At 44.0% G+C, this 23,785-nt stretch overlaps 2 protein-coding genes across 2 annotated transcripts; one reads left to right on the plus strand and one right to left on the minus strand.

Moving 5' to 3' along the window:
- The first annotated feature begins 5,588 nt into the window (after positions 1-5,588).
- LOC128770757 (methionine aminopeptidase 2-like) lies at positions 5,589-11,914 on the plus strand. Its single transcript, XM_053885596.1, has 11 exons — positions 5,589-5,854; positions 6,371-6,487; positions 6,586-6,648; positions 6,952-7,054; positions 7,150-7,311; positions 7,424-7,605; positions 8,198-8,292; positions 8,647-8,743; positions 8,827-8,930; positions 9,710-9,825; positions 11,214-11,914. The coding sequence occupies exons 1-11, from the start codon at positions 5,737-5,739 to the stop codon at positions 11,464-11,466; spliced, it is 1,410 nt and encodes a 469-aa protein (XP_053741571.1). The 5' UTR covers positions 5,589-5,736; the 3' UTR covers positions 11,467-11,914.
- A 604-nt stretch (positions 11,915-12,518) lies between these two features.
- On the minus strand, positions 12,519-22,379 carry LOC128770762 (netrin-4-like). The gene is made up of 10 exons (XM_053885602.1): positions 22,214-22,379; positions 21,526-22,058; positions 19,292-19,564; positions 17,864-17,990; positions 17,186-17,374; positions 15,221-15,428; positions 14,981-15,093; positions 14,323-14,391; positions 14,021-14,194; positions 12,519-13,870 (listed from the first exon to the last, which is right to left on the minus strand). Exons 1-10 carry the CDS (start codon positions 22,269-22,271, stop codon positions 13,731-13,733), a joined length of 1,884 nt encoding a protein of 627 aa, XP_053741577.1. The 5' UTR covers positions 22,272-22,379; the 3' UTR covers positions 12,519-13,730.
- Between the last annotated feature and the right edge of the window lie 1,406 nt (positions 22,380-23,785).

A 23,785-nucleotide genomic window follows, 5' to 3' on the forward strand; every position in this document is an offset into this window, starting at 1 on the left:
AAACCTTCTTTTAGGAGATGAGTCACATTATTCAAAGAGGTGTTAAGGTAGCAGAATGTACCGAGAGCCTCTCGATACAAGTCCAACCAGTCGTCCAGGATGCGTCGTGTTCTCTGCTGAAGCTTCTGCATCTCTCTGGCAGCTCGTCCTCTCTTCCACCGCACAGAGGTCTCCTCCACCTCTTTGGCCACTGGAGGCAGCTTTTTGGAATCACACGGTTGTGCCATCAATCATTGTGAGTCTCAGTGTTGAGGACACTGAACTTTTGGCAGCTTGGATTATTCAGAAAACTGAGTGAGGGAGTTATAAATTACTTTAGTTTCTCTGCATCTATAAAACCAGGTTGCAGCTCCGTCAGAACAATTTTGAACCCAGACGTTTTGATTTAATATCAACACAATGTCAAACTGGCAGGAAATTTAGAGGTGTCAGCACTAGTATGAAACGTGTGGCTTGGAGGCCACATGTGGATCAATGATAGCCCTAACTGGCCCCAAGAGTATCAAGTTAAAAATTAAATATTTTTGTGTCTAAACTAGATGAGATTTTTTCTTTTGCTTTCTTTTTATCATATTACCTTTACTTCAATATCATTGCATGGTCTTCTTTCTGTTTATGTTCCATTTTTTACAATATTATTCATATTACCTGCACATTCTTTTTCTTTTTTCCTCATAACATTCTCAACTTAATCTGCTTATTAATAAGAATATTTTTCTAAAACTATATTATCTTCCTATGACCAGTATAACTCAGCTTCACTTTTACCATAATAAATTGTTTAAATATTTTCACTTTCTTCTACTTTTGTGCTTTTCTTAAATCGATGGAAGAATTTTTCCTGTCGCATTGCTTTCTTTTTTCAATCAAACATCTACAGTATTTAAAATTTAAACATGGATTCAAACTTTGATTATTAATGCTACCATAATATGATGATGGGAATAAAATAAAATAAAATAAAATAAAATAGATGCAGTCCTTACCATGTCCTTGGGAAGGTTGCTGACTGAAACAGCTGAAAGTGGAAGTTTTACACGTTCACCGTCACATTTGAATGTCAGTGCTGCTGATGTGCCACTGAGCAGCTGCACACAGATGAGCTCTGACACCTGTGGGGCACAGACAACAGTATTAGCTGTGTACATACCCTGACCTCCAGTTTTATTATTCATATGTAAAGGTTTGTTTATGAATGCACCAAATGCTACGGCCTAGTTCTCAGATTCCATTCAAGAATTCACCATTATGACGATCCGTTGTCGATGCTTCTTCCAGCTCCACTCTTCAGAGATGTTTCCTTGGAGATCTAACAAATATCCGCCATCACAATCCCACACCGCTTTCATGGTGCCACTAGAATAAGCATCAATGTAGTATCATGAAGGAAACAAGAACCTGCGCAACATACTGAACACTGTCACCTGTGAACTCACCTGACAGCATGTGTGACTGTTCCGCGGCCAAACATGGTGATGGTAGCCAGGATCACAGGGCAGGCGCTGTCACTGAAGACGTTGGTATACAGACCTCCAGACAACACACCCGAATAGCTCTGGCACACTGCCATGTGACCTGAGGGGTAACTGGGTGCAGGGTCAAAGGTCAAACAACAAAGCAAACAAGCAGGTGACAGTGCTTCATGTTCGCTGTTGTCCTGACATAAAGGATCAAGTCAGTTTAAGCTGCTTCTCACTTCAGCCGATTGATTCTGAAGGATACTAGATGAAGGCAGAGCCATCACCAAGTCTGTAGTGCAGTTTCTTTCTCGCTGAATTCTGCTGTGTCACCTGTGGTATCTGGGGCATCCAGTTTACCAGTGAGACACGTCTACTCTTCACTGGTGTGACCTCTGCGTCGCCATAGTAACGGAGGATGAGGGATTTTTGGTGGTCCATGTCAGCAGGTTCCAGTTTTCTATTTAAAACATTTATCACGGTAAAATATGTCCATGTTTTGTAATCAGTTCAATGTTGATGCACACACATACTCTGGACCCCTGAGCCGCCGCAGACGCTCCACCGCCCACTGACACAAACTTCTGTCTGGTGCGTCACAGAACTGCTGCGGCCAAACTGTCCAACCTGGAGATAAATCACAGCTGAAGCAGCAGGAGGACTCATCCCGAGTCGGGAAACAAGGACGTACCTGGGAGTTTGCAGCAGCTAGAGGAGAGAGAGAGACTGTGACCTGGCGGAGGAGAGAAGGAGGGTCGTCTGAGGTCACCGTCAAAGACTGCAGGAAACTTAATAGTGGAACTGGACCCCACGTTATTGTGTGGTAATCGAATACATCCACGTTCACCACCACTGGTGTGTGGAGAGAGGCTGAGATGTCAAATTTCCATTTGGTAATGAAACCTATACCGTCTTTATACGCCCAAATTCTGTTGATCAGCTGAGAGGTCACTTTATGCATAAAAATAGATGATCCTGCCTGTGAGAGATGCAGATGTAGAGCACAACATTCAACTACAAAATCACTGACCTCCACATTCTACAGTGGTGGAAAGTTTTTAGACACCCTGAAGATTTGGCACAATGTCAAATATCATCAGGAAAAGTCTTGGAATGTTCACATTTTTTCAAAATGTGTGGCTGCATAACACAGACACATATAAGTGCCAATGATATATGCTTTTGTTCACTGTTTACAAGAGAAACTGCAATCATGACAGCTGCAGTACTGCAGTTCTCAACATTGTCAGTAACAAAGTCAACAAATAACTGAGAATGTGTTCAAAACTTGTCTCTGAAAACATTCCACCACTGTATTTATTTGATCTCAAGTTATTTAGCTAATTCCTTTTTAGCATTTGAAATGGCATTGATAGCAATAAGCTCAATCGAACAGCAGTTGTGTTACGAAACTTGCAGCTCATGTGGAACCCCAAAATGTAATAATGGGCCCCATTATCAGTTTTTTTCCAAACAATTTGAATGAAATCTTTTCATCTGTTATTGAGTTATTTTGCTAGCAGACAGTTACCTTTGTTCTGGATGGGTTTTTGCCAAGACGGAATTTTGTTTTCGAATTTCCTGTCTTCTTTCTGACCGACTGCTTCTGTTCCTTTGGTTTCCATCACTAACTCCGGGGCTTCTTCCAACTTCTCCACGACTTCTTTTGGGACTGGACTCCTTGAACACTGATCCACCATGGAATAATCGAGAATGTTTTCAATCCCTCGTGGCAGACACCTGAGCTCAGCCCACGGCTGCAGTGAAAGTTGCTGAGCCAGCTCAGCTAACAGGTCAGGGGCTTCGGTCTGGTACCAGTCCATGGGGTCTTGCTTCCTTCTGGCAGACGGCAAATCGGGATCAAGTGTCTGCCTTTCTTCATGTCCTGCATGTTCAGTTTGGTTTCCTGAATAACTGGATGGAGATTTATTATTTATTTATTTGTTTATTTATTACAGAAGAAAGGTGAAAACTGCAGTAAAGCTACCTGTGAGCTCTTTGTGACAAGTGTGCCAACAGTCTGTGCTGATGTTTATTTGGATCCCCACTGGTGGGCTGTAGATTCATAAACAGCAGTAGCATTTCAAATCAGTTTTAATCCAGATATAAGTTAAGAAACATGAAGTCATCTTCATACCTGGTCAAAAAAGTACAAAGGTCCAGATGTCAGTTCTGACTGGGCGTGACACTGAGTCATGGTGACATCTCTTTCATCTCCGTCGCCAACATATTCTCAGAAAGTAGCAGTGGCGAAATAGATCCAGCCTGGCTCATAACCTGGAATGCCTGGGTCAAACATTCGCTCGTGAGGAGCAGCATTGTTGTTGACGGTTGCTGGGAAACCCAGCACTCCACCGTTACGCTGGTTATTTATTTATTTATTGATCAAAAGTGGAATGAAAACACGTCACACTGAGCAATTAAGGGAACAAAAAATATTTGCGATGAAATATTTACGCAATTTGAGTCAGAACAATACAATTTCTGTTGATGTTTTTCACAGTCATGGTTTATATTTGATGGTTTATTTGGTCTTAATCCTCTGAACACCCTTGTTTTGGGGCTACAGACAATACCCCAGCTGAGAGATGAGCAGTTCATTGCGGGTGCATTCAGACATACCATTCACATACACGCCTACTCAGAGACTCAGTTTGAGTCTTCAATTAAACACTATTGTGCTTGAGTCGCTTCAAGCCTGAATCAAACCTACTGTCTCTTCGCTGCAAAGCAGCTGCACTAAACGCTACACCACCATGTTGCCCTACCTAAAGATAAGTTGAGTGGATGAGTGGATCTAAAAGTATTGGTTCTGCCCCACAGATATACCACAGAATACCACAAGCATAGGTAGACAGGTGAATCTTAGTATGAGTTTTGAATTTCACACAGGTTTGTTTTTGTTTCCTTAGTTAAGAGATTTTAATTGAATTGCAGTGGTACCTCGGTTTTCGAACGTCCCGGACTTTGAACAAATCGCAATTCAAACAAAAATTTAGAGATTTTTTTGCTTCAGATTTCGAACAAAAATCCAGAACTCGAACGCCCCTGAAAAAAGCTGGAAAAAAACATAACGTGCGCGGACCGATCAGCTGACCCAGGACGTGCTTTGTTATTGTGTATAATGCAGCCTCTGTATGCAGACGTGTCCCGTTAGCTACATTTACTGACTGTTTTTTCTTCATATTGAGGTGTAAAACCTTTCCTGTCTCCGCACTGGACCGTGGTAGAGTGTCACAGGGGAGGTGGTCGGTCTCGACCGCACACTCCAGGGTTTGATGCCCCGTTGTCGGCTGGAGCTGGGACAGGGATGAGGCGAGTCTGGGACAGAGCGTTACTTGGTTTATGACTTTGTCACAGCCAAACTGCACAGAAGCGCACATTCAGAGCTGGACACGCACCGGGTACCTCTTCACTTCTGGAGAGACCTCACTCACTCTGCAACCCCTCCCACATGCAGCGGCCACACACATAGAGGAACAGCGCACCTGCAGCAGACACTCTACATTCACTCATACAAAAGACTATTTTAAGGCTTGGAACGCATTATTTCTTTTCTATTAATTGTAATGGGAAAAATCGATTCAGATTTCGAACAAATCACTTCTCGAACGGCCGTCTGGAATGGATTGTGGACGAGAAGCGAGGTACCACTGTAGCTGTCCAAAGATTTGACAGCAGACATTGCCATCTGGTGGCCTCTGGGAATCAGGACAGTGTTTCGTGAAACTGATACATTTTAATGTGATGAGTTATTGTTTAGTTTCTAACCACCCCTTAAGAGAAAAACTGCATTTTATATAATTCATACCATGCACTCAATTTGATAGAAATTAAAAGTTTATTTAATTTGAGATAGATTAAATTTAGCTCCAAGTCAGGGAGATACATTTTGCTATCTGGTTGGTTATTTTTAATTTTTATTTATTTATTTATTTTTTTTTTAATGAAGGAATAATTTGTATGCAAGATGACCTCGACGAATTATGCATTATGCGTTATGTGATAAAACTACTCACCTTTAGTTAGACATATCTGACCTCCCCATTCGTCTTGCACTATTTTCTTCTTTGAACTATCAAGTTTAAAGAGTCATCGGAATCGTGTTCTATTAAAATTATGCTGATAGATTCCCTGTAGTTGTAGTAGATCAAATTCTATGATCTTCGTCGATGCGCCCCCTCCCCTCCCTGCTGTGAGATCAGTCCGCTGCTGCTGTTGAAGGCTCCACCGCTGGAGGCTCCAGCTGCTGCGACACTCGCTCGCTCTGTACCCGAGCATGGAGCAGCTGCAGCCGCCACTTCTCAACGGAGAAGATCTGGAAGAGGAGAGAGATGCAGAGAGCTCGGAGTCCACGAAGAAGAAGAGGAGGAGGAAGAAGAGGAGCAGAGTGTCAGGTTAGAAGCTTCTGTGTTCTCTCAGGCAGGAAATGGAGGTTTATTAACGCTCAATTCACACGCGATTCAGATGCAAAATTACAGAATTGTTTGATGATGAATAGACTTTAAAAAAGGAAAGTTCTAATGTGGGAGGAGTTTATTTGATGAGACGCGCCTTTGTGATGTGTTTCTGTGCTTGAAAGTGTGCGAGTGCTGCAGGAACATTGGCCCCTCCGGGTTTGATGTAGTGAGGGGAAATTATTCACGCGCTCTGCCAAGTGTGTGTCTGCATTCTGCTCGTGCAGTCAGGTGTGTGTCTGGCTGTGCGCACATCTTTTCACGTGTCGATGTAGTCAATGGACTGTGGGTTTTACCTGCATCAAAGTGCGTGCACCTGTGATTTTGTGTATTTGTGAATGAGTCTCTCTGCGTGCATGGACCTGTTTGGGTCGTCACCTGGAAGTGTAGGTGTATTTTTGTATGACAGGATGAACTGTATTCATGGTGTGCGTGTGTGGGCGCCTGACTTTGCAGCAGGGACGAACGAGGCTGAGGGGGATGAGGGTGAAGCCGGAGGTGTTGGTGATGTGAGAAAAGAGTTGGAGCAGCAAACGCTGGAAGACAGAGGAAGAGAGGAGGATGGAGAAGAAGGTCGGTCCGCGCTAACATCACCATCGATTGCTGTGTTACACGGTTGAGATGCGAATGCTCCTGTGATTCTGTGATTAAACTAGTGATCCTTCTTACAGAGGGAGAGGATGGAGAGAACGCAGCTGAGAAAAAGAAAAAGAAGAAGAAAAAGAAAAAAACTTGTGAGCAGTAATTGAGTTCATTGGCTTTCATCACTGGAAAAGTGAGGTACCTGTGAGGAGTGTCTGCACTTTGGTTTCCTTCCACGAGTTTGTGTGTGTAATGGCTGCCCTGCCATGGACCAGGGTCTACGGTGTCCCCCACCACTTTCCCAAGGATGAATGTGATGTCATGTTGGACCTCCAAATACAGCAATGATTCCATGAAATGAATGAATTCATGTTCTGAATACAGGAAGTGAGAATGAAATGCAAGCTGTCATCTCCACCTTCTCCGCTTCTGTCTTCTCTCGATCTGGGTCACAGCGAAGGGACAGACTGACCCTCCCTCAATCCCTATTTGTGAGCTCTATCCCAACGGAGACTTTCCAAAAGGAGAGGAGTGTGAATATCCGCCGTCCAAAGACGGGTGCGTGACCTCCACCCTGAGTCGACACAACATTTTTTAGTGCCATGATAATCTGTCTGTCCTCTCAACGGGTTTGCCTGCCTGTCTCCCACCAGGCGCAGCGCCGCGTGGCGGACCTCCAGTGAGGAGAAGAGAGTGCTTGACAAGGCAAATGAGGAGATGTGGAATGACTTCAGACAGGCTGCTGAAGCCCACCGACAGGTTCGCTCCTACGTCAGGAGCTGGATCCAGCCTGGGATGGCGATGATCGACATCTGGTGAGACACAGAACGTGTCGCCTGGCTCCTCCTGCTGTTGGACCTAATAATCCAGCGCCTATGTCTGAGTTTAGAAACTCAGCTGGATAAAAAGTTTCCCCTTGCTTTGCAGCGAGAGACTTGAGAACTGCTCCCGGAGGCTCATCAAGGAAAACGGACTCAAAGCAGGACTGGCCTTCCCCACGGGCTGCTCCATCAACCACTGTGCTGCTCACTACACCCCTAATGCTGGAGACCCCACAGTGCTGCGCTACGACGACGTCTGCAAGATCGACTTTGGGACGCACATCAATGGTGAGCAGTTGCGGCGTGAGGTCAACAGAAGTATAACAGGCTTGGACCTGGACACACACAGTGTAGCAAGTAGCTCCAGTAAGGGTTTTGTTCCAACCAATCGTGTCTGAAGACCGTGATCAGTTGATAGTCGAGTGTTTCAGCTGAAACCTGATGGGTGAAGCTGTGTGTGCTTGATCAGTGGAAACGAAAACCTGCACCACCCCGGCCCTCTGAGGATCAGAATGCCCACCCCTGCACAAGAGGGACAGTTAAGCCAGCAAACATCAGCATTGGTTGCAACCGCTTATGCAACACAGTAGCCAAAGAAGATTTATTACGTTAACATTGCATGCGGAAACAGATCCAGACGGAGCCTTCTGTCTGTGCCCCGCGTTGATTTCGTCCAGATTTCTGCACGTTTTTACAAAGCTTACGGAGCAAGTCGATCAGTACCACAGTTTGATGATGTTTCAAATGTGGAAAACTGATTTATTTATGTTTATAACTGAATTACATAGAAAAACACATTGGATTGTGTGGAAAGGAGCTGCTTGACAGAGGTCTGCACTCTGTGAGTGCTTCTCTAGTGATTTTGTTGTTTCCTCACCAGGTCGAATAATAGACTGTGCCTTCACTGTCACCTTCAATCCAAAGTTTGATGGGCTGCTGGAAGCTGTGAGGGATGCAACAAACACTGGCATCAAGGTAACACTGTATCACTAGTTTGTTTATTTTCATTTCAAGTTGAGGAACAGTAGAGGCCTGAATGTGCCACCAAGAGTGTGCACAAAAAAAATGGAAATACTTCTTTTTATTTTTTTAAGCAGAAACCTTGACAGAACCTGGCTAACATGTTTTCTGTGAGTGATTCAAAGATTCTACATTCATGTCAAATAGGTCAAACTTAACTTAATTTATTAAGTTAGTCCTGTAGTTCATCATTAAAACCTACATCTGAACGCATTTTTCATGCCAACTATTTGCATCCTATGACTGGTTTAAGAGATCCGACCCTGGAATTGCAGTCAGTGTTTCCGACTAATATAAGTTCTGCATCAGTTTGCAGGAATTGACGTGCGTCTGTGTGACGTTGGAGAAACCATCCAGGAGGTCATGGAGTCGTACGAGGTGGAGATTGATGGAAAAACGTATCAAGGTCAGGCGAAGTATCATTGACGAACGCTTACGTCGAGCACATCTTGTTCATCGCCGGCGTCTTTTCCGTCTGTTTCTCCACAGTGAAGCCAATAAGGAACCTCAATGGTCACTCCATCGGCCCCTACAGGATACACTCAGGAAAGACCGTCCCCATTGTGAAAGGCGGGGAAGCCACGCGGATGGAGGTTGGTTTTGTTGGCGCACCATCGGTGTCACCAAAGAGGACGGAGATGCAGAACTTTGGGAGCAGAACTGAGGTCACTGGTGTCTCCAGGTGGAGAGCATGGGCGGAGCCACCGATCAAATCTATACCCTGGGAATATAATATCCTTGTTTAGTCCTGATCAAGCGCCTACCCTGCAGAAGAAGGTGGCGTGTCAGCAAAAAATAATTAAAACGTCCGGTCGCCTTTGAAAAAATGTCACGCATCACCCACCATGGTCATGATGTCTGGAACAGCACCAACAGTGGTTGAGTTCATGGCGGCTCACGTGCAGTGCCGCACACACGAGCGTGGATCTTTTTAATGGGCAGATTGCAGCGTCAGGCACAGTGGAGGGGCTGTTGCTGATGTGGCATCTTTGCATGTTGTACTTTAAGAGTGTTGGCCTTACAAGGCCATTACAGTGAGCGGGAGCAGGGGTGGGGGAGGTGGGTGTGCCACCCGGCGCCCAGCACGGTGACTGATTATCTGTGCAGCAGCAGACGGTGTCGCAGTGTTATCAGCTAATACCACAGGGACCCCAACCACAGCGATAGCTGGACAAAACCACCGTGAAACCGAGCCAATCAGGACGAGACACACCGAGGACGCCGCTGTACTTTATTAACGGTGTCAGCCCTGGCACTATGAAAGATGGGTTTTTTGTTGTCCCTGGACTTGTGTCCTCTGACACCTGTGTTATTACTTTGGGCGTTTTTCCATGACGGTGTAGAAACAGCAGCGTGTGTTTGTTTCTCTCAGGAAGGGGAAGCGTACGCTATCGAGACGTTCGGCAGCACCGGAAGAGGGGCAGTGCACGATGACATGGAGTGCTCTCACTACATGAAAAACTTCAATGTTGGACATGTCCCCATCAGGTATTTCAGGTTACCATTCCATGTCATGAGCGTGGTTCATCCTCTTACCAGGCAAAAATGATGAGACGTACAAACTCTGTCTCCTGATCTGTTCTCCAAATGCAACAAACATTCCCTAAATTAACAAGGTTTTCAGAGTGCTGATTTAATTCTATTTATTATGAATTATTAATTTTATTAATGACAACAACAGGGTTCTGCTCTGCGTTTTAGCCGCACAGGCAGGAGATTTTGACCCCCCACTCTGGGATTTTGGCTGTTTTTGTCAACCTGTAGTGAGGTATGACACACAATCTCCAGTTTCACATTGACAGTTTATATTTATTAAATCCATGACAGATATATGTCGAGGGCAGATAAAGTGGACGATGCTGCTTCATTTGATCCAAAAAATGACATCCACCACTTGCTCTTGTAGCCTAAAATAAAGTGTTTTTCTTTGAAATAAAAGTGCCAAAAGTGAGGACGGGTGTCTCACAGGTCCAGCAACGTATAGTTGACTGATTTAATGGGACAATACTGCATTACAGCAAGCCATCCTCACTCCCTTGGCGTAATATATTGACATCGGGAAAGTGAACTTTTGCGTCCTATGTTCCAGGCGGGTAGCAGGTATGGAATGCATGTGCCGTGGCTCAGAAGCTCTTGACACTATATTAGGATGTCACAAGGTACATATAGCCCCATTTGTGGCTCTCCTACTGCGTGTAGCAGACAAGTGCTGCATTTCCAGTCATGAGACAGCTGTGTCCTCCTGTCGTTGTAAAGAAAGCAGAATGAAAAGTAAAAGCTCTCTGTCTACATTCCTCCTATAATATATTGTCTTGAGTTTTGGGTTGTGCCCAAACACTTTTATGCACGTACAGTGGGCCAAAAAATGTTTAAAGCCTCCCAGGCCAAGATCTTCTGTCATCTGGGAGAGAGTGGAAGTGATCCTTCTTTACATTGAGAAATGTCTGTTCAGGTGGATCAGAAGTCTTATATAAACCCAGGACACACAGATCATTTTGTCCTGTTGTCTTAAGAAGAACTAAAGGTAGATTCTAGGTAGGAGAAAAATTGGGTCTCTAAACTCAACTGTGGCCCATGTCTCAGATAGAGAGAAAAAGGGCAAACAATTTAACAGGAAACACAGACCAATTCGACTCCACGTGAGAGCTATCAATAGAGAGGCGGAAACACTGTGCCTGACTGGACTACAGGGCTGACAATGTGTAAGAGTCATCATTCTTTACAATATCACAATATCTGCCAGATATATGCAAAGTTGCCGTGATTCTAGAGCTTGTTTTGATTTCATTAAAGAAGCATGAAAGGAATGGCAATCTCATATTTGTACTGCTATTTAAAGATCACCTTCCCATGTTTGGTTCCATGCTGTGTCGCAGACTTCCAAGGGCTAAACATCTCCTCAATGTGATCAATGAGAACTTCGGCACTCTGGCCTTTTGCCGTCGCTGGCTGGACCGCTTGGGCGAGAGCAAGTACCTGATGGCGCTAAAGAACCTGTCGGACCTCGGCATCATCGACCCCTATCCTCCTCTCTGTGATATCAAGGGCAGCTACACGGCCCAGTACGAGCACACCATCCTTCTCAGGCCCACGTGCAAGGAGGTCGTGAGTCGAGGGGACGACTACTGAGTGGGTGCAAAGAAAGAGACCAGAAAGGTTCTCAGTATTCTCTGCTTTAGTACCTCAGATTATCCTAGCAATAGCCGAATAACCGATGAAGGCCATGTCTAGTCTCCATTTTAGTCTCATGAGCTTGTTTCTGAAAACAATATGCAAATGAAAATTATGCAAACAACCATGCAAAAAAGGTAATTATGGTGCATATCTCGCCAAAAGTGAAATGGTGTCATTGCTTTGTTGAGAGGATAAAGATATAAACTCTCCAGAGGTATTTATATTTCTATATTTATTTGCGCTGTTTTCATTTGAGCAGGTTTGTAATAAAGCAAACTCTCGATTGTTCTTTGTTTCACCGTGTGAATGCATGTCTCCCTCCATCACCCAGATGTGCCAAAGACCAGCTGGTCTATCTATAGTCCCATTTCACTGAAAGTTTTGATCGAGAAAATTCACACGGCTCCAATAGCCCCATCGTCCTTAACACGCTGTGTTTGCGTTTCAGCCCGTTTTCAATTCATATTGGAAAAGTCTTTGTGAGAAGGGCATGGATGACGATGCTATCGAGGCCGACAAATGGATGGCATCTCCTCTGAGTTTGTCCTTCTTGGAGAAAGCAGATTGTTCCTATTCTTAACTCAGCCTGTGGGTTTTGGGCCTGACTCACTGTGACGTCAGTGAAGCAGGGTTCTGAATAAAGAAATATTTTGGGGTCCAGAAGAGGAACATATGTTTGCAGAGCATGGGCTGAGTTTCTCACACAAACACTGGTTCCCACAGGGTTGGGTTCAGAGAGGTTCACTCTTGTGGATCCTGAAGCTCCAGTCAGTCTCAGATCACACAGTAGTGGACGATATTGATGGTATGCTTGCTCAATGAACAAATTAGTTCGATCTAAATTGTGAATAACTAGATCTTTCCTCAGGGAATTTCACAGATTTGGCTGCCAACCTCGATGCAGCTTTTGTGAACAGAGCTTTTAAAGTAACAAAAAAATCAAACCGTCGTCTGTATGAGCTGCACCTGGAACCGACGAAGCATTTTAAAACAATGAAGAAGTCTAGTTGCTCTGTTTTATTTAAGTATTAGCACACCTTTACAATGGCTGGGCAGATTTTACACAGAAAACAGGCGTACACCATCACTTGCTGTAGCTAAACCTTATGTTCCATTCTGATTTCCACATTCATTTATTTACATGCAAAAATATCTTCAAGCAAAATATACACAGTATAAATTATCAAAGCTTGAAAAAGGTATCACCACCGATAGACTACTTTCCATGCTATGTATGAAAGAGAGTGTAAACTGCAGAAAATTTAAAAAAAAATGTAACTGTTATAATTGTTGTGAAAGGGGGAGGTGGAGCTGGAGGTGAAGAGGAAAGTGCAGGCAGGTTGAATCAGGTGGTGTCTTCTGTGACAGAGAGGCAGCTACAGTAGAGTAAAGGACAAGCTCTATAGGACAGATAGTATGGAGTATAGAGACAGTAGCTCTGACACAAAGACAGGAAGACGAGTTGAAGACCCTCAGGTTTTCAATAGGAGAGACTAGGATGGACAAGATGAAAGAGCATATACATGTGAAGCACACTAATACTCCCAAGGGAACCTGCAAATAGAAGGCTTCATGCCTGCTCCGTCCATTGTGGTTTCTACACACAAAAGCTGGTGTCCATTATTATCATTATTTACAGCCCTAACTAAAACTACAGTTCAGTCAGAGAAAAGCCAGTTGACGAAAAGCAGTGGCAGATGGGGTTTGTTTGGCTTAATGTTTTTGTTTTGTTTTTTTACACTTGAACTTCTTCCATGTTCTGACCCTTTCTGTCCCCCAACTTCTGCTGAGGACATCAAGCGAATGTGCTCCCACTGATGTTGACTGCTTCATGATTTAGCGCCAGGCGATGATTCAGTCCATGAAAGACTTCAAAAACTAAACAGCTCTCAATAAAACAGATTGACGATTGCTTTGGCTCGTCCGACTTGACGGCAGCATTCACCACTAACCAGATCGCGATCCAGGCCGTGAACGCTGTTGTCTTTACGCACATAAATAGACATGAAAGAAGTATGAAAGCTCAGTTATCATCACAGCCATCCTGCGTTTGATTAGCTTTGGAGATGTTAAACGCCCAGTGACCCTCGAGGTATCTGCTTGTGCTTATTTCCACCACAGCATCAATGCGGTCGCCGCTGCCGTGGACCACTTTAGACGGGGAAATTACTGCGTGAAAAAAAAGATTGTCTTTACCCACGTGGCCGCTTCAAAGCATCTCAGCGGCCGCAGTCTTTTCTGAGAATGTGCAGCAGTTTGCGCGCCAGAGTCGACTTCCACGACACAACAAGACTCTTGGTGTTCACCATCAGTCGACCAGTCCTCCAGTCCTCATGACCCGCTATCACGTACTCCAATCCTGGAGAGGATGGAGTCGCATGAATAAGTGCTTACCATCGAAGCCATAACATACACAGCCTCTTTAACTCCTTGTCACCATTTGTTCTTATCTCCACTTTGGATGAGTGACACAACCCTGACTCCGATTTAAGGAGCTGCTCTCACTCACCTGGGTTTAAGACCGGGCAGGTGCAACCTTGGGCGGTCCAGGACTCTGGGTAAAGAATGACACTTCCCTTCTGGATCTTCACCTGAGGGGCTTGGTACAGAACCTTCCGAACCTTGACCTCCACCTCTGCATGGGAGCCTTTGTCGTGCGCCGAGTGGACTATGACCACCAGCACTGGAAAACAGACAGCAGTTGACTGACTGGGAGCAGTGAGATGTTTTAGACATAGAGATGTGAAGTGAACACTGGATTCTGGGACGAGTTTTGGGGAAATTGCTGTTGTACTCAGTGTTTATACTTACCAAAATCATACTCAGCAGCACAGAAGAGTTTAGGACTGCCCAGAGAGACTTCCACACATTCACATTTCTCTGAGGGGAGAGGACAAAAATACAGCTACATTTTAAAATGTATACATTGAGAGATGTGTTCCCAAACACAAATGAAAATGAAAAAATGAACTCAGAATTTAAATTTAACCCTTAACTGTCCATTAATCCTCCTGTTTATTACAGAAAAGTTTAGAACGGCTCACCATGTTTGTTGATTTAATTTAAGTTTAAAGGAATAAAATGAAATGAAGTTTTGCATGAGGCTCATGGATGAAGGTTAGTTGTGGGCTGGCAAGAAGTTAAATTGCAGGTCTTACGCAGGTTATTGATTCCTCTCAAATGAGCATCGAATTGAGGGGCTCTTTACTAAAACTGAGATAGATAATGCCATATAAGATACGTCGCTTGTTTCCTACATTTAGACTGCAAAGTTTACTTCTTTTTTCAAGCAGACTTTTGACATGTACGGCTGCATATGGAAAATATCAAGGGCAAATATTAAATGAAGAACATTTACACTGAGCAGTATGTGTTTCTATATTTTCCACAGGCTGTATTTTAACATTAGCCATGCATGTTTCATTGACGATAGTGCGGTGAGTGAACTGAGTTATGACCTGCGACTCACCGGAGTGGTGCAGTGCAGAGAAAAGCTCCTCAGCCCTGAACAGAGTCGTCCCACTATGATTGCTGCGGCGTCCCATGTGACCGGGTGCCGAATAGAAGACCTCCACATCGGAGCTGTGTCGCAGAGGGGGACCAGTGAGCTGCGTGGCTGCGCTCAGTTAAAAATCAACAATGCGCCTTTTTTCTCCTCACCCACTGTGGGGTGGGGGGTGGGGGGTTGTTGGATTGTGCCGGCACTCACCCAGAAATGCAGTCACCGGTGTAAGAGTCACAGTCCCCCGTGCAGTCACACGGACGGCAGCCATATTCATGGAGACCCCAGTATCCCACGCTGCAGCTCTCACAGCGGGGGCCCCTGACGCCAGGTTTACAGGTGCACTCCCCACTGGCTGGGTCACACAGGGCCATGCCACCTGTGAGGATGGAGCCTGCTGGGTGGCAGGAACAAGCTGCAGGGGAGATGGAGAGCACATGTGAGTCAAAGATTCAGATTATAAAACAGTTTTTAAACATGGTCAAACGCTTACTCTGCAGCTGAAATGCAGCCCTTTACCTGGATTTATGCAGAGGTCATGAGGTCAGTGCAAAACTACAAAAGAAAGTTTGAAGTTTATTCATTACTAATTCTCTTTTGGGGGGGTTATTTTGTTTTTGCTCCATTTATCAGATATTTTTTTCTTTCCCCACAGATATTAATATTATAGTGATAAACAGTGGTACCTCGGTTTTCAAACATCTCGGAATTCGAACAAATCGGAGTTTGAACAAAAATTTCAAAATATTTTTTGCTTTGGATTTCGAACAGAAATCCAGAACTTGAACACCCCTGAAAAAAGCCGGAAAAAACATAACGTGCGCGGACCGACCAGCTGACCCACGACGTGCTTTGTTATTGTGTATAACGCAGCCTCTGTATGCAGACGTGTCCCGTTAGCTACATTTACTGACTGTTTTTTCTTCATATTGAGGTGTAAAAGCTTTCCTGTCTCCACACTGGACCGTGGCCAGTGTCACAGGGGAGGTGGTCACTCTCAACCGCGCACTCCAGGGTTTGATGTCCCGTTGTCGGCTGGAGCTGGGACAGGGATGAGGCGAGTCTGGGACAGAGCGTTACTTGGTTTATGACTTTGTCACAGCCAAACTGCACAGAAGCGCACATTCAGAGCTGGACACGCACCGGGCACCTCTTCACTTCTGGAGAGACCTCACTCACTCAGCAACCCCTCCCACATGCAGCGGCCACACACATAGACGAACAGCGCACCTGCAGCAGACACTCTACATTCACTCCTACAAAAGACTATTTCAAGGCTTGGAACGCATTATTTCTTTTTCCATTCATTGTAATGGGAAAAATCGACTCAGATTTTGAACAATTCGCTTCTCAACTGTCCATCCCCGCTCAATGGTCTGCGGTGAATTGATATTGTGAGTTGAGAATTCTACATTAAGCAGTTAGACCAGCGTCCTCCTGACCCTCCTTTGTCTGATCAGATATTCAATTTCTGCTTTCTTTCTCTTTTGACATGAATTTATCTAGCTCTCTGCTCAGTTCTGAGTACCTGACTGACGACAGAGCTCCTCTGCACATGTTTTGTCCATGAAATTCTTCAACGTCTCTGACATCTGCCGGAGATTTGTGCTCGTGTTTGATCACAGTCATCCCTTTCTAACCAGTCCAATCCTCTCAGGACTCCAAGTATTTGTTGGCAGGTCGGTAAACACTTTGACAATCTTAATAAAACTGGAACTTTATAGCCATCTCACAGTAACAAGCTACAGTCCGACACGTTTGCAGCAGCTGCAACCAACACCAACAGAGAATGGCTCCTCCGTGTCGTCCACGTGCTCAGTGCTCCCAAAGAGATGACAGCTCATAGTCACTCATTTGGTTCATGTGTGTCCAAAAATGGAATGTTAGTGCTTAAAAATGTTGCTGCGTGTCTTGAGAGGGGAAAGGGCAGGAATGGGAAAAATGTCCTCGGAAACGGACCATGGGAAATTCCTCCATTGTTTGCGGATACAGCGGAATTCCAAAACAAGACGTGCTTCATCGCTTCTGGTCGGTTGAGACGAATTTTATCACTTCAGGAAGAAGTGATGGTGTAAATGAGTCTTCAGAGATAATATTACTGCCAAATCTTTACAGTAGAAAATTCAAACATTATGACTGAAATCATGAAACTCCGGGCTTGATGATACTTACGCTTGCAGGAGTCGGGGGCAGTTTTGGGAAGACTGGGGTCTCTGAAGAAACCCTTCCTACACTCCTGGCAGTTGCGGCCTTCGGTGTTGTGGCGGCAGTCGTCGCACACTCCTCCGCTGCGCCGTCCGGACGCTAGCCACAGTGTTCGACTGAAGTGGCAGCTTTTGGCGTGACCGTTGCATTTGCACTCTGCGTGAAATGGTAAGAAATGTTAGGCTTCGATTTTTTTTTAATATGAAGACAAAACTTTTTTTACGTGTCAATACTTCCATTTGAGTATGACACATCACATTTGGACGTAAAGTACATGGATATTAAATCTTCATTCTAAATGCTATGAATTGACATTTTGATGATAAGAATGAAGTCAATCTTTTTACTTCATATACATTTTCAGAAGGTGAAGTCATATTAGTAAATAATTAATATCAGGAACCAACCAGTAACTTCTTTACATGAAATTAGCTTCTTAAATTTAGCCATTGTTATTGTTATCACACACTATTCAATATTTCCTGACTTATATGTCCTACTGCCTCTTATTGTCTAATAATAAATATTAATACAACAGAAATAAATACCAATAAATACAATAAATAATAACAATAAATAATGGGTGGATTCCTTTAAATTCATTTCGACATCATGGTCATTTTCACTGTGACTGGTATCACTCACTCTGGCACTGTTGGGGTGACGCAGTGATGCCGTTGGCCGCCCTCCAGGGACGGTCGTTGTACAGCGGGGCGCAGCGCTCGCAGTGGTCACCTGCCGTGTTGTGCCTGCAGACACACTTCCCGTGAACCTGTAGAGCATACACAGAATAATGTATCACTGTGCTGTATGACAGGCTACAGAGTTGTGTGCGTATGTGAGTGAACATTTTTATGACTGTAAACCAAAGTCCTGTGCCATATTCAGTCATGCATTTGGGTTTTTTTGTGCATCTCTGCTGAATTTAAGAGGTGGCCAACACATGTAGCCCTCTGTCTGTATTTTATATATGACTTTGAAGTGAAACTGAGTACAAATGTTTCAACAGCTTCAACCTTCGAGTGTGATAATAAAGTGGACTAGCTGCTTATGATTTAGATTTTTTTGTTTAGTTTTCACATTCATTTTTGGTTAAAAAAAAGTTTTAAGGCATTTTAGGTTAGATTTCTTTATGGACTCACTCTCTCTTGTTTCCATTTTTATAAATGTTTTCTTTTTATTGTTTAAATCAAATGCAGTAGTCATTCTATGATGTTTTGTTTTTAAAATATGGGCTTTTTGTTATGTCAGGTTTTTTCATTTTCATTGGCTAGAAAAAGCATGTCCTGTTTTTACAGTACTATTTTAATATTTATTTATTTATCAGTTTTATTTTTGCTGACATTCACTCAGATTTTATTTACTTTTTTGTAAAAACGTATATTTTTTTGCTTATGGTTTATACTCACAAATTATAATAGTATTTGAATTTACTGTATTTAATGTTCCCCCTGATAGTCTCTGTGCTATAAAATGAGAAATAAGGATCTAAAAAATAACAACTCATTTTTCTTTTTTTTTTTTTGTAATACTTCACAACCCCTTACCCTCTTTTGTGCGATGTGTGACACTTCTAAATTGCTACTGGGTATCAGCGATCAACATAGGATTCTTCAGCGGCCAGAAGTCGCATCACTTGATCCTGCCTGACACAATCAAGTATAGTTGCTTGTTGAAATTGAAATGAAATACTGATCACAACCCTGGATTTGAACCTGGGTTTCAAAACTTGGCAAACCTTCCACCCTGAATTTTTCAAACCATAAAGCTCCTCTGTGTCAACGATTGCAGCAGTTTTACCTCGGTTTGTGCAACATGCTTCACCCCCCTCTTCTTTGTTGCAATCCTCTCCTCCATTTACAGTAAAGAGCAGAACACAACAGCGCTGCAGGATTGTAAAGGCATTAGTGTGAATCCTATAATTAGGGCCCCAGTGTGATGAAATCCTGTAATGATAGGTGCAGCCGCCGTCCTACAGCCAGTCATCGCCGCAGCTCTCGTTTTCAACAGCTTACACACAACTCCCACTCATATCACATAACCAGGAAGAGCTGTGCTCTGTCCCAACTGTACCATGTTTCCAGGCCGGTGCTGCACAGGTTGGTAGCCCTTGGCTGGAACGCACTGGTCAGCATGTCCGTTGCAAAGACAACTCCCCTTGACAACGAAATCGTAGATGGCAAAGTGCTGGGTGGAGAGAGGGTCGGGGCTGGGCTGCTTGGCCTGGCAGGGGCACTGCTGGTGCTGCGTCAGTCGGACCCGCAAGTTGGTGACCATCAGCTGGTCACGGGCCGCTGGGCCGTAGGGATCCATGGACAGCCAGGGAGGCAGCGCTCGGTAGATCACCTGAGGAGATGAGGAAATATCTTCAGCGCTGCTCAAAGTGACCATGACGAAGCACAACTGACGGCACCGCCTCGTCCCAAATGAACACCAGGCACACGTCCGTTTTGCATTTCACGCTTTTCATACAGCAGTTACTCTGGAAACCACTAAGATCCTTCAATGCGCCACAGTGGAAACATGTTTTCTTTCTTGAAAGTATAAACAATCGCTCACGCTGGACGTCTTGTAAACACAATACGTTCTAAAAAAAAATACTTCAAAACAACACAGAAATAAAACTTTTAAAAAGCAAACACTTTAATAGTTTCAGCATTTTACATATTATCAACAAGAGTGAAGTGGCAACTGACTGAAGTATATGAAGATATTTAGTGTCGCACAATATTGACTATGTAGAAGGCGCAGTAAAAGATATCCCTACTCAACACTTGCTCTACAGCAATGGCTGTCATTGTTTTATGTTCCTTCGAATGCATACACATAGTATGGGTAGATGAGGTTTCATGAAACAGTGTCCTAATTATCAGAGGCCACCAGATGGCACTGTCCACTGTAAAATGTTTGGACTTGAACAACTAGCTCAGTGAAACCTCACATCGTTTCTAAACTAAGAGCGCCATCTAGTGGCCTGTGTAAATTTGAGCACTGTTAAAACAACCCTGCAATAGTGTTTCATGATACCTCATCTGCCTGTACATAACACCTTCCGTTTAAATCATACTTAGTTATTATTTTTATTATGATTATTTATATATTGAATGAGTGGAAGCTAACGAATGAATGGTCAATTTTGGGAAGCGTGTATCAATGAATTACATCCCAGTCTTTGAGATCAACTGTCAGTTTGTTGTACTGTAAAAGCAACCGTGAAATGGAGAAGGTCTTCACCGGTAACTGACAAGACAATCCACAGACTTCAGATCATCATGTTGCATTTATAAGCTCAAGTGGAAAACCAGCATCTGCTGATCAGACTCTACTGCCTGGGCGATGAAGGAATGTGCAGAGAATGTTAGGAGGAAACAGAGACCATTGGAAATGTCAATAACAATTTAGAAAAAAGACATGAAATGTTAATAAAGTGATGACAGCGCTGCGCATCCTGGTGCCAACAGAAACATCACAAGAATGCAGCAGATGCTGGATGATGGTAACGCTTGTTTTGAAGTTGCAGCTTTCAGACACGGGAATTGAAGTTATTATTACTGTACATCAGCTGCAAGTCAAGACCTTTTCTGCTGCTGAAATCCAAAACTACTTTGAACATAACCAAAAAGGCCTGCCATGATGTTTGGTTTGGAGACAGTGGCTCAGACACGAAGCTGAGATATGCAGGGGGGAAGTAGCTTTGATTGAGATTGTCATAGGGAGAGACAAGGATGTTTAGGAACAGACAGACAGACGGTCAGATATTCACACCTTCCCACTCCAGCTGAAACAGTAGATCAAAAATAGATGACACAATGTCTTTTATTTACAAGGGTTTCCGAATGCACATGTCTCCATATGTATATATTACCCCACGTACACCAACCCTTTAACTTATATGGAGACCAGTAGCGTGTTAAAACTACATCATTTAAACAAAGCAGCATCATTTAAACAAACCCCCACGACCACTTTTCGGACAACAGCCAAGTTAATCAGAGCTCATACTGAATGATATAAAACATACAGCAAAAGGTTTTTAAAATTCATGCATGGCTTTATTTTAGAGTCATTTATTAAATGGTGTATTTCAACTAAATACTATGGTTTCATATTGTTTTGATTTCATACATTTTAATTACACTTTTGACAGTGAACTACAGAATTAATGAGATACATGGATATTTTATTTCAATCATACCTTTAGTAACTTAACTTTAACTATGTGCTGAGTTGAAATGTCAGTTGTTCATCTAGACGACAGCAATTAAGTTTCAATATTTGTTGAAAAGTGAAATCGATTGACCACTCACCTCCCCTCGAGTACAGGGAAAGGCTCCGGAGTACTTGGAGGAGCAGGTTGGCTCGCTCCCTCCCACTGGAAACGACTCGTCCAGTCCGAAAGTCTCCTCACAGTCTTTGGCGAAGTAGCTGAGTGTCTTCCACGTGCGTCCTCGGTCCTGGGATCGCTCCAGCGTCATGGCACCGGGTCGCGGGGACCGAAACACCAGGATGATGTGGGTGAAGAGGAACTCGGTCTCCAGGTCCAGCTGCAGGGTCTCCTCCTTCACCCCCTCCGCCGACTGCCACCAGGTGTCCGGGTTTCGGAAGGACGAGTCGCTCATGGCGGAGGGAGGGTGCGCCAGACTGGGGATGGCAGCGTTGCACTTGCCGCATTTAACAGTCGAGCACGTTTCCTTGTAGAAGCAGAAAGACTCGGTGGAGTTGGACCCACAGACGGAGCGGGTGGTCCACACACGACCCTTGGACAAGTTACCCATGCGGGGGTTACAGGCTCGGTTGAAACAGCGGCTGTCTCCGCCTGGACCTTTTGGTTTTGATGTTTCTGACCAGGAGAAGAAATAATACATATAAAGTTATGTTACCAAAACAACGAAGATGAAAACAAAGAGACATAAACAACGCGGCTCCGTGCTGTCAAAAGTCGTCTAAAATCCATCAAATGACTTTAAGGTGCGTGCGTAAAAGTTCCAAACTTACCGGTCCAAACAGAAGATGTGCGCGCCGTGACGAGGACGAGTATAGTCCACAGTCTCATCCTGTCTCTTAAATCATCTGTCCTTTGTAGCAACTCACCCTAAAATGGAGAATGAGCTCGAGAGTGTCAGAAGGACCCCGGTTGACCTGCACATAACAAGAGCACGTTATCCCATCCTGCGCTCTTCTCTGTTTGTCCGTGACGTTTGGGAAAGCTCGGCCCCGCCCTCTCCTGCTTTCTTAACGAGGCCCCTCCCATCTGAAGAATCTCAGAATCAGGCAAAAACAATAAACGCAGTCGCAGGTGGGTTGTGGTTGTTTCACTCCAGAACATAAAAGGGCAATGGTCATATCCAAACTGGTGCAGAGAAGTGTCACCTCAGGACAAACATTCTCCTTTGCTTCTTTGCCTTGTTTGGTTTTGTTTTCAGTCAGCCTAATTTAGTTGCCGCAACAGAGAGTTTCAGGACTCTCTGGGACACAGCAGCTGGCTGGTCACTTATTTAAGGACGAGGATTTATTCTTTGGGAAATGTAAACATGGTATTGGAGTATGTTTCAGCTGGTGAATTATTCAGTGGTGCCATGTTGGAGCTGAAAACATCCTCACGTTCCCAAACCCTTCTGATGCAAATAATGGCGGCAAAAAACAGACTGCATTCACTATCACTAGGTTCAACTTGGTTTGCCAACCGGTGGCTCGTATCCATCCAACTGATGTACCAAAAAAGCAGAAAGGGGTGGTAGCTCAAACTGGCACATTGTTGGTAGCTTAGATTCAAATAAGTCAAAGCATCTTAAGTGGAGAAAATCTTATTTAAACATTGTATTAGATGAATCACCTTGAAATCCCCGAGGGTGGGGAGGGGTGGGGGGCATTCAAAAGAGAAGACAGTGAACAGACCTCACACAGAGCATTTTTAGAATTCCAGAAGCCAAAAACATGGACAAACACATATTTAATATTTAACAAGTTGCTGTTCTCCGTAGGGTTCAACCGGTGAAGCTCTCGCCTCAAGCTGGATTTCTTGTGAATACAAAGAAAATAGACAGCAGTCTAGTAGTAATGTGGGGCAGATACCTGGGTTCTATCAAGGTGCTCTTCATCAAAAAGGTTTAACAATTGTTAAGGGCATGGAAAAGTCTCCTTTAAGTAAAATTCATTTGCATTTTCACTTACAGATGACTGAGCCAAATATGACTCTTTTTTTAGACTGGCACCTATTAACTGTTACCCTGTCAAACTAACAACAGGCCTAAAGCTGCAGGGCAATGCGACCTTTGACCTCCATAATTATTTAGCTTCACGCCGCTGTTTCTTCTTCTGACAAGAATGAAATCCCTTCAAGGTGAAAATTAAAGATAAAGCTGAATTCCTCAAGGATTTGTGGCCCTTTGAAAGTGTAGCAGGTGATGAAACAGAGCTGAGCTGAGGATGGGAAGAGCAAAATCAGCGTAACAAACATGATCTTTGTTAATAAATGAGCCATGCCCACCATGTTTGTATATTTATAACCAGGGGCGGATGATGTGAGTTGGCATCCTCTCGCCGCTCCATCTGCAGCGGGGTGAGGGA

This window comes from Synchiropus splendidus, chromosome 14 (genome assembly GCF_027744825.2).
Source record: "Synchiropus splendidus isolate RoL2022-P1 chromosome 14, RoL_Sspl_1.0, whole genome shotgun sequence".
Classification (NCBI taxonomy): domain Eukaryota; kingdom Metazoa; phylum Chordata; class Actinopteri; order Syngnathiformes; family Callionymidae; genus Synchiropus; species Synchiropus splendidus.

Excerpts from the sequence above, each read along its gene's own strand:
- LOC128770757 (XM_053885596.1), top strand. The coding sequence starts at position 5,737 with ATGGAGCAGCTGCAGCCGCCACTTCTCAACGGAGAAGATCTGGAAGAG. Across the intron at positions 6,488-6,585 it reads AGAGGAGGATGGAGAAGAAG|AGGGAGAGGATGGAGAGAAC; the intron begins GTCGGTCCGCGC and ends TCCTTCTTACAG. Across the intron at positions 9,826-11,213 it reads GTTGGACATGTCCCCATCAG|ACTTCCAAGGGCTAAACATC; the intron begins GTATTTCAGGTT and ends GCTGTGTCGCAG.
- LOC128770762 (XM_053885602.1), bottom strand. The coding sequence starts at position 22,271 with ATGAGACTGTGGACTATACTCGTCCTCGTCACGGCGCGCACATCTTCT. Across the intron at positions 19,565-21,525 it reads TTCCCTGTACTCGAGGGGAG|GTGATCTACCGAGCGCTGCC; the intron begins GTGAGTGGTCAA and ends TCATCTCCTCAG. Across the intron at positions 15,094-15,220 it reads ACCGGTGACTGCATTTCTGG|CTCCGATGTGGAGGTCTTCT; the intron begins GTGAGTGCCGGC and ends TCTGCGACACAG.